This window comes from Hirundo rustica, chromosome 18 (assembly GCF_015227805.2).
Source record: "Hirundo rustica isolate bHirRus1 chromosome 18, bHirRus1.pri.v3, whole genome shotgun sequence".
Lineage (NCBI taxonomy): Eukaryota > Metazoa > Chordata > Aves > Passeriformes > Hirundinidae > Hirundo > Hirundo rustica.
Window position 1 is genome coordinate 7,770,373 of NC_053467.1, and position 13,625 is coordinate 7,783,997.

The 13,625-nt window shown below is 44.2% G+C and overlaps 1 protein-coding gene across 2 annotated transcripts in view; it reads left to right on the plus strand.

Annotated features, from left to right (window-relative positions):
• RAB11FIP4 (RAB11 family interacting protein 4) overlaps positions 1–13,625 on the plus strand; it is a 119,089-nt gene that overhangs the window by 24,762 nt on the left and 80,702 nt on the right. For both annotated transcript variants that reach the window (XM_040081534.2, XM_040081535.2), the window contains exon 2: positions 12,129–12,216. In XM_040081534.2, the coding sequence (XP_039937468.1) occupies positions 12,129–12,216 (88 nt within the window). The remainder of the gene's footprint in view (positions 1–12,128; positions 12,217–13,625) is intronic.

Genomic DNA, 13,625 nt, shown 5'->3' on the forward strand with positions numbered 1-13,625 from the left:
TCAGTCCATCAGCACTCTCTGTGGGGAGCCCTCCATGCTGAGACCATAGTGAGCAGTGGCAGAGAGACATGTAAAAATGTCTGTTCGACTGAATATGGCTACAAACCATGAAACTGCCATAGTCCATGGTGAGGAAACCTCACCATGTCCAGTGAAAATGCCTTTATTGAACTGGTCCAGTGAAAGGTGCTCTCAGAAGGTTCCTTTTGTTATTTCAGGCTCTCAGCATTCCACCTCTGTTTCATGCATGTGCCTTTGCTACAGAGCTTTGTTGAGCCTTATCACTGAAGAGTAAATTACATCCTTGTTACTGTACCAGGTATTTTCTGAGCAGGTAACACACAGCAGAGACTGGAAAAGCACAAAAACCTTATGGTTTTGGGGGGCTGGTACATGTTCAGCTGTTAACAGTGAACTGGCTTCTCTGATCCAGCACTGCAGTGAAATGCAGCTGGGTGAGGGCCTTGCAATATAAATCTGTTGTGATTTCTGCATTCTCTCACCTCTTGATTGTAAATCCTACAAGGCACCTTTATGTTGGAGGAAAATAAATGCAAGCACAGTTTTGGCAGGCTGGGAGAAGGGAGCAGCAGCAGAAGCTCTGAGTATTTGAGAGAAGTTGCACTGTGGAAGGTCTGGTAAACACACAGTAATCAGTTTTTACCTATTTTGGGATTTCACAGGCGGTCAATAAATTGTCAAGGGTGTTTAAACTGGTAACTGAAGTGAAAAAGAGCCTGTGAACTGAAAGGGCAAGACTGGCATCAAACTGACTTTTAAAGGGACTCAGTGAATTTAGAAGTAGTGTTTTACTCTATGTGTTCTACCTGGAACTGGGGTGAAGTACAATGGGAAGGATAAACCAGTCTGCTCCCCTCTTGTATAGATGCTCCAAAGCAGAACTGCACATAATCTGATTGGTGTTTGTTGGGGATGTCCTACACCAGAGATAATAATTTGAGCTCCAGTGACCATTTCTTACCTTATTTCTAGGGTCCATGTAGGAGAAGCTCTCCTGATTCCCTTAAACAGTGCTTGTTTGTTTTTACACAGAAAGGGTTGGTTGGTTTTGTTTTCCAAGCAATTAATTTTCACTGTCTGTGACCCTGTGGTGACTTGTTGTCATGATAACTACAGGGAACTTACATTCGCTGGAAAAATCAAAATGACAGGTTTTTTTGGTCATGCTGTTTAGTTTGATTTTAATGTGGGAAAAAAGTGAATTCATATACTGATACACAAAGCATCAACAGATATCAAAAATAAATCAGCATATACCACTGGGAGATGATAAATATACACATTAACAGAAAAGGCAAGCTACATCCCTACGAAAAGGCAGCTGTAGAAATGAGCAAGATCAAAACAGTAACTTCTTAAAAGGAGTTTCTTCCTTCCTTTCTTTTAGAAGGAAACAATTTCACAGAACAGGAACAGCCCTGTTGACCTCTGTGCTGTGCATACAGGCATGAACAGTCCAGTCCCACACACAGGTGCACAGAAATGCCTCTCAGGTGACTATTATCCTGAGTGGCACCTGGACTGGGAACAGTGACCTGCTTACCTGAGCCTGAGAGATGTGATTTTCCAGCTGATGGAAGTCACCACATCATTACCCAAATCTCTTTTTCAAAATCTGCCTTTTCCTACTTAGTCCCCAGGCCCAGCACGCTTCGCAGTCCATCTGTTTCTGGATAAGAAGAGAAGGTGAAATCACATGTCAGTTGAGAAAATTACCTTTGTGTCAAATACTATCTTTCCAATAGTGTGTACAGTGAGCTGAGAATTCTGGGTCCAGTCCCTCACTGAGCTTTTTACAATACCAAGACTAATTTGATAGCAGTTTCATTGGGCACACTGCTAAAACACAAAAGTACAATGCCATCGTAGCTGTGCACCTTCATCTGTTTTGGGGATTTTTGTATTGCATTTGGATCTTTCTTCCATTCAGCCTTGTAACCATTTAGATGTACTAACGTTGACCAGGCTGTGATGGTTAATGAGGATGCACGATGCAGGCAGTCCTGTAACATGAAGCACCCTTGTACAGCTTCTAAAGCTGTAAAGAGCATTCATTTTCTATGCATTCAGGCTTTGTATTTCTGTCCCTTTCTACACAAAAATGCTGGCTGATTACCATTCCTTCCAGTGTCTTTCCCTTCCACCCCGGTGTAGATCAAAGAACAATGTGGATTTCTAGGTGTGATTTTATAGTTCTCTATAGGGGGATTGCTCATGGCATGGGAACTGCGGTCTGAGGGGGCTTCTGGGCAGTTGCATTGCCTGGAGCTGGCAGCTGCAGCAAGGCACAGGGGGAATTAGAGAAGATTAACACGCTGTGAGTGCTCTGGTCAGGAACCTGGCTGCTTGTGTGAGCTGAGCAGGAAGGGCTCCCTCCTTCCCTCAGCCCCGGGTAGTTTTGCTGTTGGCTGGGGGGTTCTTTGCTCCCTCCTCACAGCACTGACAGTCCCGATTCACGCTCATCCCCTGCTGTCACAGCCTGCTTATCCCTGCTTCCCTTAACGTCATAGGAGTCAGCTGCTCTTCCAACCTGACAGCCTCATTCCAGACTTAGTAATTATCCCACCATAATGAGTGGCACTTACTGCTCATTTCCTTCTCTGGTCCTCAGGGAAGGACGTTATCTCCCAGCCACGCTTTTCTGAAGGTTAAGATCTTTCCTTTCAGCTAAGTGAAATATTGTTCCTTTAATCATACCTTTCTGCCTGATGTTTGTCGTCTTAACTAATGTGTGTCTCCCTGAGCTGGATTCATCCCATACTCATTCCTCCCAGGATTTGTGTCAAAGCATTAATTTGCTGTGAAATTTCTTTCATTCAGTTTAATTTCAGGACTGCTGCTCAGGCTTTTTCATTTGAGATCAGATCTCAAGGCCTACATTTCACGCTCTAGATCTGAGAGCATGCCAAAAGCCAACCACATTCCCTTTTAACAGCTGGGTTCAAAATTGATTTCAGGAGACCAGGATGAGAGACCTGAGGATGCCCAAATTACGCTGCTCTGGGCAGGCCTCTGGCTGGCTCTCAGACCAAAATCAAAATTCTTTCGAAAGTAGATGTTGTATGTGAAGTACAGCACTGTGTGCTGGTTGTATATTGTTGCTGGGCTAGCTTTATGAGTTAAGGAGAGAATTTAACAATAAAGCACACAGTCAAGAGAAGCGGCTGTCTGACGTGTAACACTTGCTTTGTAACTTTGAGGCTAGAAATCCAGCCTGTGAGGATTTGCTGACAAAACTGAGTGATACAGTATCTTGTGAGTGCTCTTGCACTTGTTTTTGACCCGTGAATCTGCGGAGAGCAAATGAAGTGCCATTGTACGGCTGGCACAAAAGTGCCTTGTTCCGGTTTTGTGTCAGCTGTGCAGTCTGGAACCACTGCCTGCATTTCAGCACTGGCTTTCGGCTCGGTTTGGTGAATTTTTTGAAGCTCTTGCTTGGCTCTGAGCGCTGTGTTTTCGCTGGTGTGTCCCTAGAGACCTCCTGATGTCAGAGCTGCTCCCTGTAACCAACTTACCTGACTTGCTCAGCTCTCCACACCCTCTCCAGCTCCCTCCTGCTGGCCTTCGGTATTTCGTTTGTTCTTTGCAAACCGTAACACCTCAATTAAAATGCAGATGTGTCAGCAAGGAAGGCACCAAGAAAGTGTTTTCTGCCTCTGTGGACCCCACCCCTCTCCCTAGTTTTACTACAAAACATGATAATTATTCTGAGAGTAGATCCTGTTTGGCTGATGTCTCGCAACTGAAAGCCATGAAAAACATGATTCTGTGTGAGTTCCCTTTATGTACTGATGAGAACGATCACACACACCACAAGCTGCAGAGAGGAAGAATATTTTCACTGAAAATCAATCCATGCTGCAGCACTTGTAGATAAGCCTGATGTTACACAAACATTCTCCTGCTCCTTGTTTAAAGGAAAACATGCACATGGCCAATTGCCTCGTGTTTCTCTTGTGGTCTGACTGTTTTCTGTTGTATTTGACTTATGCTAATGGAGACAATAATGGTCTGTGCCTCGTTTCAGCTTGTCACAGCTTTTGCTAGCAGCCTTGTTTTCCCCGGCAGCCTTGGCTTCAATTCTGATAGCTGTGGAGGGGAAGGTGTTAATGCAGCCCTCTTATTTTAGCAAGTGAGTGAATCAGTGGTTTTAGGAAAACAGTTCAACACATTAACCCTTTGTTTCCAGAACAACACAAAAAAAAAATCATTATAGAGTGAACAGACGGCTCGGCATATTTTTAGCCTTGCTCTCTGTTCCCATGGTATTCCAGACTGTGTGGGATTCCCCATAGACTGCTGTAAGATTGGTGGGCCCTGCCAAATGTCTTGTTTTGCAACACAGCATCAGAGGGAAGGAGGGAAATAGAATCCTGTTTAAATCAGCTGTTTAAGTAACTAAATGAAAGGTTCTCAGTTCTCACATATCCATGGATCATGGGGAGACTGTACAGAGAGGTTGGTCCTATAATTCTGGCACTTGCTCATTATCAGCTGCTATGTTGCATTAAGGGGGACAAAATAAATGTGAATTACTCTTCTAGGGGTGTTGTATGTATAAACAATTGATACATCCAAAGGTGTAGATTGGCAGAGGAAAAGCTCACCAGGATTTTGGTGGTTTCTGGCTTGAAGATAAATTGGAGGAAGGTAGTTTTTGTAGCTGTGAACTGTCTCTTTGGGATGTGTACTCTGAAGAAGTTCTGAAAAATTAAATTCTTAATTCCAGGCAATGATCCTTTCTCAGGTGAGGTCAGATTTGGAGGTATTCACATGCACTCTGTTTCAAAGTTTATTGGTGATCCTTTGTGGTTATAAAACATTTTGGTGTGTAAGTAGAGAGGTTAACCAGTAATGTATATGGTGTGAGAGAAGGGGTTCCTTGAGAGTAATGACTTTTGGATCTCAGTTATGGTTCTCAGCTATGGTTAGACATTCTAATTGTAAGTATGATACCTAGAACATTGGGGTATGTAATATGGCAAGAGTTGTATTTGTTGTTATTCCAAATAAGGTTTGTGTCATTGTGTGTTAAAGACTGCAAGTGATTTCTCCATGTGGAACAGAAATCATAGCATCAATTTTCATAACGCTGCCTGTATTTCTGTTATACACAAATATTCATTGAAGTTCATGGAGTATTATGTTCTCTTAATAGCTCATTTGCATATCGGAATGTTTTGAACAAATGTGTTCTCTCAGTAGTACTCTGTGGCTCAGTCTTTTACCATTAGAAGATAATAAAATGCTGTTAACAAAATGCTGAAAACAAGATGATGACAAGGGTCTGCCCAGTGGGGCAGATTTCATTGCAGCAGAGCACAGTTTAGAAGTACCTGTGTATTGTGTCAGATCATCAGCATGCCTGGTGCTCTATGTCCAGTCAAGCAGATGTATTCGGAGATGACAGACACCAGCCTGTGGGCAAGTCAGACAGGGTGAGAAACGCAGCAAGCTGCAGCATGGACCAGCTCCATGCAGGTTTCATTGCTGTCTGCAGCATCACTGCCTTTATGGTGCACTCTGAGTGTGCTGTCAGTATTGCCATCACCATTTCAAAGAAGGGGAAGCCAAAGCAGATGAAATAATTTGCTAGTAACGTCATGCTACTGGCAGACTTGCCTCTCTGTCCCCCGTGCCACAGCCCCGTGGCCACTGGATACCATGTCCTTCCCCAGGAGCAGGGATCTCCCAGTCAGGATAAACCCTCCTGCCCTGGGGGCCGTGATGTGGATCCTACAGCTCCTGCCCTCCTCCCTGCTGAAGCTGAGGCAGTTCCTGCCCTCCTCTGCTCCTAGTCCCTGTGCAGTGCTGCCCAGCCCAGCTCAGCAGATCGGAGCTGTGTGTCCCTGCCTTTGGGAAGGGCAGCAGCTGCCCTGCCGTGTGTGCTGCAGATCCGCAGCTCCGCCATTCCCGCTCCAGCAGCTCCACCGCGCTCACCATCTGTCACCCACCTGAGCCCAGGTGATGCTTGCACAGAGCATCAATAACACATCAACACTGGAAGCTTCCTTTTCCCTCTGAAGGCACTCGGCCACCTGCAGTGCCTCTGGAGCCACCTCTTTCTTTCTGTGCCTTTGTGATTCATTGCTACATTTCACATCCTCCACATGGTGGATGTTTTCTCCATCTGGGTAACTGGTGGATGTTTTTCTCCCCTGGGACCAAGGCCCCATGGATTCAGGTCATATTTGGAGGAAGATGCAATTCCATGTGTTGATGCTAAACCCAGGGAAGATAAGAGAATGGACCCCCTTGAATTTGATTAGACTTTTTGCGTTGCAGCCTTTAGTAAATTATGGATTTGACAGATTTAGGAATTTGCTCAAAGTTAAGGCCAAGATTACTCAACAGATTTGCTTATGTCATTTAGGACACAATCCTAAGATCTGCCTTCTAGCTGGTAAATTGGGTGTGCACAGTTAAAGCAGAAACTGGGACAATCCTTTCTGTTTACAGAGAGCTCACAGAGAAGCCAACTTTCAGGCTTGAAGCCCACAGATAAAGGGGCAATGAGTGATGCTTGAAATCAAAATTCAAAGCAATTCAGAGCCATTGTTTCCAGCAATGATGTATGTCCCTGCACGCTTTGGTATCAGACAGCAGCTGATGGAAATTCATGATGCTGTTTGCAGTGGTATGAATTATTTACAGCGCACAGTCTGCCGGGACTGAGTGGGCAGGCAGTTTGTTGGGCTCATGACCCCGAAATGCTGGACTTCCACTCCTTGCATGTGTGACTGGGAACATGGTCCTGTGTGCTGCAGGGTCAGGCTCAGGGAGGGCATCAGATCATTTCATGTGACATCCTGAAATGGTGACAGCTCAGATTTTATCCCACTTATTCTAGGCTAGGTAAATCTTCCAGGTATGTCTCACCTTCTCAGAAGGCCTCAGATGAAGGACTCTAGTTGATTTTTATCAAGGGTTCCAGACTCTTCCTGATTTATGGTTCTGGTGGGTAAACAATCATGCTGATAAAACAATTGTGCTTTGCTTCTAGTTGGAGTCTGTTCAGTTTCATTTTGCAGATAATGGTTCTTTATGTCTTTCCTCTGCTACAGTCTTTTTGAACTGCAGTTCTCTGCTTGCAGAAGTATTTATACCTTGTAACAAATCATCACTTGATCTCCCTTTTGCCAAATTAAACAGAAGAAAGCTCTCTTTCTTTAGTTGCATGTTGTTTTAATTCTATGTCAGTTCTCTGCAACCTATCTGTGTTTACAGCATCTCATATGACAGTGGGTACCACAACTGTGTGAGTGCTAGCTTCTCAAATATAATGTAAAATAATTTCCCTCTTCTTATGTTCCTTCCCTGAAATGTCACAATATCACAGAGAAATCTCATATCTTTCCCCTCCATCTATAGATCCCAGCGTTCTGACTGAAGAGCTCCAACATGTGAGACCACATCAGTGCTAAGAACACCTGAACAAAGGGGCCGGTGAAGAGGACAGGGGTGGGTCTCACACTCGTGGTGGTCTCATTGCCCAGCCCTGCAGCCAGAGCAGCATTTCACACTGTCGAGGTGTAAACTTAGACCCTTTCCAAATTTGGGAAAGGCCAGTCTGTTGAAACCAGGGCAAGTGCAGCTCTGCTGCTGCTTGTATAGATCATGTGGGAAGCTCTCTAATTCCACCCTGCGGCATTTACATGTTTAATCTCCTTTTGCTCGGTTTTTTTTTTGAGGTTTCTCACAAATACTCCTGCCTCAGGAGATTCTGCCCAAATGTCGCTGCCACGGCACAGCCTGACCTTTTCCTGCAAGTGCTTGTGCTGTCTTTCTCACAGCTCCCAGGTGTTCCCTGCTTGCACTTTAGGGTGGGACGTGCTCACAGACTCCTGCAGTATGAAGGCAAACTGCTGAGACAAATCATTTGTTTCAAATGGCAGCTTCTGGCTGTGATTTGGATTCTGCTGCAAGATTTCAGTGGATATAGCTGGTGTGGGGTCCCTCTGAACTCAATTACTTCTAAATCCTACAAATGCTTTTAGTGTTAACAAAATGTCTTCTTTTTGAAGAAAATTAAGTGAGGTCAATAGAGGTCTGAGTTTCTTCTTCCCTGCAGATGGAAGCAGGATTCAGTTCCAGTCAGAAAATCTTTTGCTGGAAAAAGTACTGATGCTGTCTTGGCAGCTGCAGTACAAGAGCTGGCCAGAGGTCCAGAGAGGGTTCCTTGGCTATTCAGTACAGGTGCCCCTGTATTGAACTCACAAGAAAACATCAGTTTCAATAAATTTCTTCTGAGTTCTGTCAGTGAACAGAACTCAGAACTATTTTCTCCCTTTCCTCCACTCCCTCTGCTACATACATCCTTTCCATTCTGCTTTTTCAAGTGTTCCCAGCCTCCTCTTATGTATCAGAAAGCAGCATGGGGCAAACACCCCTTTGCAGGGCAGTGGGGATGGCTGGGAAACAAAAGGGACAGGAGGCAAACACCTTGGCTGAAGTGAGCAGTTATTACAATGGAGAAACATGTTTGCATTGAAAGGGTAATCACCCATTCATCCGGGTGAGTTAAACAATAGGCATAGAGGTTTGGTTTTCTCCAGTTGTTTCCCAAAGAAAAATGATTTGTTTCTGCTCTCTGAGATTTATGTCTTCTCTCTGACTATTGGACGCCTACTGAAGGACTTATTAGAGACACCCTTGCAGCTGCCAAAAGAACCAGCTGGATTATTGAGCCTGCAGCTTATTTTCTCTGCCCTTGTTCGCTTCCTTCAGTGAAGAACTAGTTTGCAATCCTGTTTGTGCTGTCTCTCTCTGTGCAGAGAAGTGTCTGTCCCCAGCCCAAAACACTGCCCCTACTCATTGTGATGGCTTCTGATGTTAAATTCTGGAGCACACGGTGCTCCCTGTGCTGCCTGTAGCTATCACAACAATCACACACTCATTTCACACCAAATTTTGGCAGCAGTTGGGTTTGTGCTGCTGTGTCCCTTGCCAGGGGATCAGCAGAGCCCAGCACAGCCCAGGTGCCCAGGAGTGGCACACCCTGCGTGTCCCACGTGTGCGGAACTGAGCTGTGCCCCTCGCTCCATGTCAGGACAGAGCTGCTGTTCCCTCATTCCCTGGCAGAGGCCATGGACTCCTCCAGTCCCAGGGGGCTGTTGACCACAAAAAAGGTTTCAATGTCACCCAGCCTGCCTGGTAGGCTGACAAATCCATGAGTTTTCCAAGGCACTGAAGAAATAAAACATCTTTTGACTCGTTGTGGGGAGCCAGCCCTTTATGAGAAGGAGGAGGAGAGGACTTGATTTCTTTACGAAGTGAAGCAGAAGGGTGGTACACACTGTATAGTGTAGACACCAGAGAAGATTTAGGGGTAGCTGTTGTTTATATGGCTACAGATTGAAATTTAACTTAAAGCAATGCCTTTAGTCTGGAATTAACTAGGAAGAATTTCTTGCCTTATTCTGGAAAGCTACTGGTAGAAATGATCAAGGGCATGCAGGCTCTTGAAAACTGTGAAAATATGGAGGGATTTTTGTACCAAATATGTGTGTATGTTAATGCACAAACCCTATGCAAGTATCCACCCAAACGTAGGCCCTGTTGATTGAAATCCTTTTATCCCCTGACCTGTGCTGGGAGCTGTGCTTATTCCTGGCTGAAGATGTGAGCACTGCTAGCGTTAATTCCATCAGGCTTTTCTGTAAATTCTTCATCATCTCCTGCACTGATGTCAGTTATTTACATTGTAATATCCAATTGAAAACCTGCAAATTAGATTTAGGGAATACTGGACACTGAAGCACTTTGCTCAGGTGATAATTTCATTTACTGTTAGACATTGCTTAGACCTAAATGTCCTCTGTTCCTCCATAATACACACTCCCAGACACATAACATCTCATTTAATTTGATTTCAAAAGTGTAATTTTATATGTCTGAGCAACTGGTAGACTAAAATCATTGGATCAACCTCGAGAAATAAACTTGAAGTGCCAGATTCACTGCGATGAACACCACTATGTTACAGCACAATATTAAATAGAGCCTTCCCAGCTGGCTGCAGGAATCTGTGCATTAAAACCTACAACACAATTGTTGTTCGTGAAGGTGACAGGGTTAACACCAACCCGGATTTTCCGTATCAAGCATGTCTCTACTTAATTGGTTTCAGTCAGGATTTTCAGCTAGTCTGGTGTGCATTAACCACACACTGTGCTTTCTGGTGAAGCAGCTTTTGTTTTTGGAAATGCAGATGTGTGTTCTGCTGCTCTAAATTAGTGGGGTTACAGTAATTCCTTGTGATGTCAGGGTGGGAATTTGATCATGAGTCACACCATAGTTGACATCTGGGCTCTGCTGCCCAGCTGTCAGGACTGGAGCTATGGAGGCCTTCTGGAATATAAAAGTTTTAAGGAAATGTCTAACTTGTCATGGGCTCTGAACTCATCATATAGCTCCTTATTTGCCCTGCCTATATGAGCTGATTTTTTTTATTTTCCCTAAGAAAAGGAGAGGGAAAAAGATTCAAGGATCAAATAGTGCCTTTCTCATTCAACACAGAATTTTGCATTTGAGTAAAAATTTTGTCATTTGTTTCATCCAGATTTGCTTGCTCTAAATGAGCCCTTTGGCTTATCATGGCAGTTATTGGTACACAGGGAATTTATAGGCACTGAGAAGTGCCTGTAGGAAGAGGTGTCATGTGCACACATCAGTGTATTATCTGCAGGGCTGTGGGAAACTGCTGGGGTTTTGCTAGCACGTGGGAAAAAACACATCAGGAAATTGAGAAACTGGGTCATCTGGATTTATTTGCTGCATCTTTCCAGCTGGGCTTTTGTTGCTGCTCAGACTGACATATCTGAGCTCACACGGATTGTGCTGCAGCAGGATTCTGTGGCATCCTCCATGTCTGCTGTCCCTGCACTCAGCTTGTTCATGCTTCTGGGTGTCTGGAGGGCCCAGGCCAAGGGCAGGGTTGTGTGGAGCTGGCTTTGAGCTCTTATGAGCAGCAAGAGGCTGCCTCTTCTTCAGTGAGGGTTCCTGTAAGGCGCTACATGCAAAGGCACAGGCATACAAGGGGATGTACACAAGCTCCAGCAGTGTGGTTGTCAGAAAGAACAGCCAGCTGTGTGTTTAGGTGTGCACTTAACTCCCTGGACTGTTCTGCCTCTCACCTTATTCTTTTTCAGCTATTTGTTCCTCCATTGAGGTTTTTTTTTGGTTGCTTGTTGTTGTTGTTTGTTTGTTTTGTGTTGTTTTAGTGGTGTTGTGTTTTGTTGTTGTGGTGGTGGTTGGTTGGTTGGTTGGTTGGTTGGTTGGTTGGTTGGTTGGTTGGGTTTTTTTGACAGTACAAGAGCCTCTCCATTCTAGGCTGCTTTTCTTCCTCTATCCCAAAGCCCTCCTGAAAAATTTGCCAGACCATTTTTGGGGCAGGTGCTAGTTTGATGGCTGTGTTTAAATTCAGTATAATCTTATTCTGTTGGTAAATAATGATTAGAAAGGCTAAAATGTGAAGCTGAGATTATAAGGAGTAAGGACATTGGTTGTTTGCACAGTGTACTGGACACCACCATCCTCTGTCTCATCACATGAATATATTTTCGTATTGTTAATTTTCCTATATTCTATTCTCTGCCGTGTCAGGGAAGTTGGGTTTCATTCCAAGTGCCCAATGGGTTTTCTCTCCTATAATCTAGGGAATGAGACTGCTCTGGGCTGTGCACATCTTTGCCTGTCCTTTCTCCTTCCCTGAGAACTTGTGATAGGAGGGGTGGAGAATCACTAAGGTTTTGAGTTCCTCTGAGCTAAATGCATGGCAAGAGCTCCCAGAGAAGGAGATTCTGTAAGCACCCTGCTCTATGGTGAGAGGATAAGTTACAGATTCACCCCTTCTTAAGCTCTTGAGATCCCCATGGGACAGGATTGATGTGTCCCAGCTGAGGAAGTTTTGGTCAGAGCACATGCCTTACTCAGCACCAATGTCATACAAGACATGATTTCTCCCTGCAGAGCCATTTATTGGCTGGTTCAAGTGAAAAGTGTGGGTATTCTTCAACTTGTAGTCTTCTGTAGAAGAGACAGACTGTATCAGAGAGCAACAGATGATACACCAAGCTCAACACATATTTCATCATCTTTTATTTTAGGTGGAAAGACTGGCAAAGTACTTGGACCCGAATGATTTGGGAAGAATCAATTTTAAGGACTTCTGTCACGGAGTTTTTGCAATCAAAGGTATGTGCATATTTCTTAAAAATAATCCCGTTCAGTTCCACTAATGTTTCTCTGGTTGCAGAAAATGTAATGATCAAAGACATCCTCTCTTTTAACTGTGGTTATTTGTAGTGACAGTAGAAAAACTCTACTGGGAACAGAGCCAGGATATTTTTCCTTTTTGTGCATCTCATGTATTAATGGTGAGCAGTGCTAGGGTTCCTGCATCCATAGGTGCTTGGGCATTGGTTTACTGCTAATTTTTGTCAGAATAAATGTGTTGTGGTTTAAAGACAAATACAGCAGAAGAAAGAGTAGCTTTGTGGTTAACAGGCAGGGCCCAGGTTTGGCACTTCCAGATTCTGATCTTGTTCTGCCACTGATTTACCTCAGGGAATTAGGGAGCCCTTGGGTTTTTGGTTCTCTACTAGGAAATTTAAGACTATTATATTCCTCTTGAGGTATCTGCAAGGTATAATTAATTCATGTTGTCAGGGTACTTAGGGTCATGTATTGGAAGGAAATGAGTTAATTACAGGTTGGCCATGCAAACCGTGGAGGTTGAGATCAGGTGGATCCAACCACCTCCTTTCCAAGGAAACAGTCCTTGACACAGACATTGTTTTGCTTTACAGTTTAGCCTAAAGGCAACAAAAAAACAGTGAGGAGGGACTTCAGCTGATTTGCTGCTGACTGCTTTTCTAACTTCCCATAGCGAAATAATCCATCCTGACCTTTTCTGGACAGGTGGGTTGTCCTTTGTAAAATGTTGGAGAGATGTCATAGCCCAGAGGCTTCACTTCAGGGACAGGATGAATGTCACAGTGATCGTGGTGTGGTTCCAGCGGAAGCCTCTGGAGAGTCTGCTGTAATGAGATTCTCATGAAGCCATAAGGATGCAAAAATGTAAACCCACAGTACTTTTAATTAAAGTTTATGGCAGCCAAAGACAGTGTATAATTAGGTAAAAATTACAATGAGAGGCTGCTCTCATCACTGTTCTTGGAGACACCATCCAAGGTGATGCTAATGTGTTTGAAGAAAAGGCAAGAGAAAGCCCAGGAGGAAAGTTACTACATTTGTGCACAGACCCTAATGTCTCTGCTGGAGGTTTTTGCAGAGCAGAAATTTTTTTGAGCAGAAAATGCTGTAGCAAACTGAGTTCCAGTTTAAAGCAGACATGGCCTCTGTAAATCATCTGGTGTCTTCTGTAATTCACAGTCCAAAGATTGCACAAATGCACAATTATGATCAGGAAGGGATAGAAATTACCCAAAACATCTCTCCTGTGGTAACTGTGCCCTTGTCCAGGTACCCTTAGTGCTGGAATGGGCAGCTGCATCTCCTCTCCTGTGGGGACAGCGTGAGAATATTGAGTTATCAGTCATGAGGCCTTGGGGGTTTTCATCCTTGCTCACCTTGTGGGAACT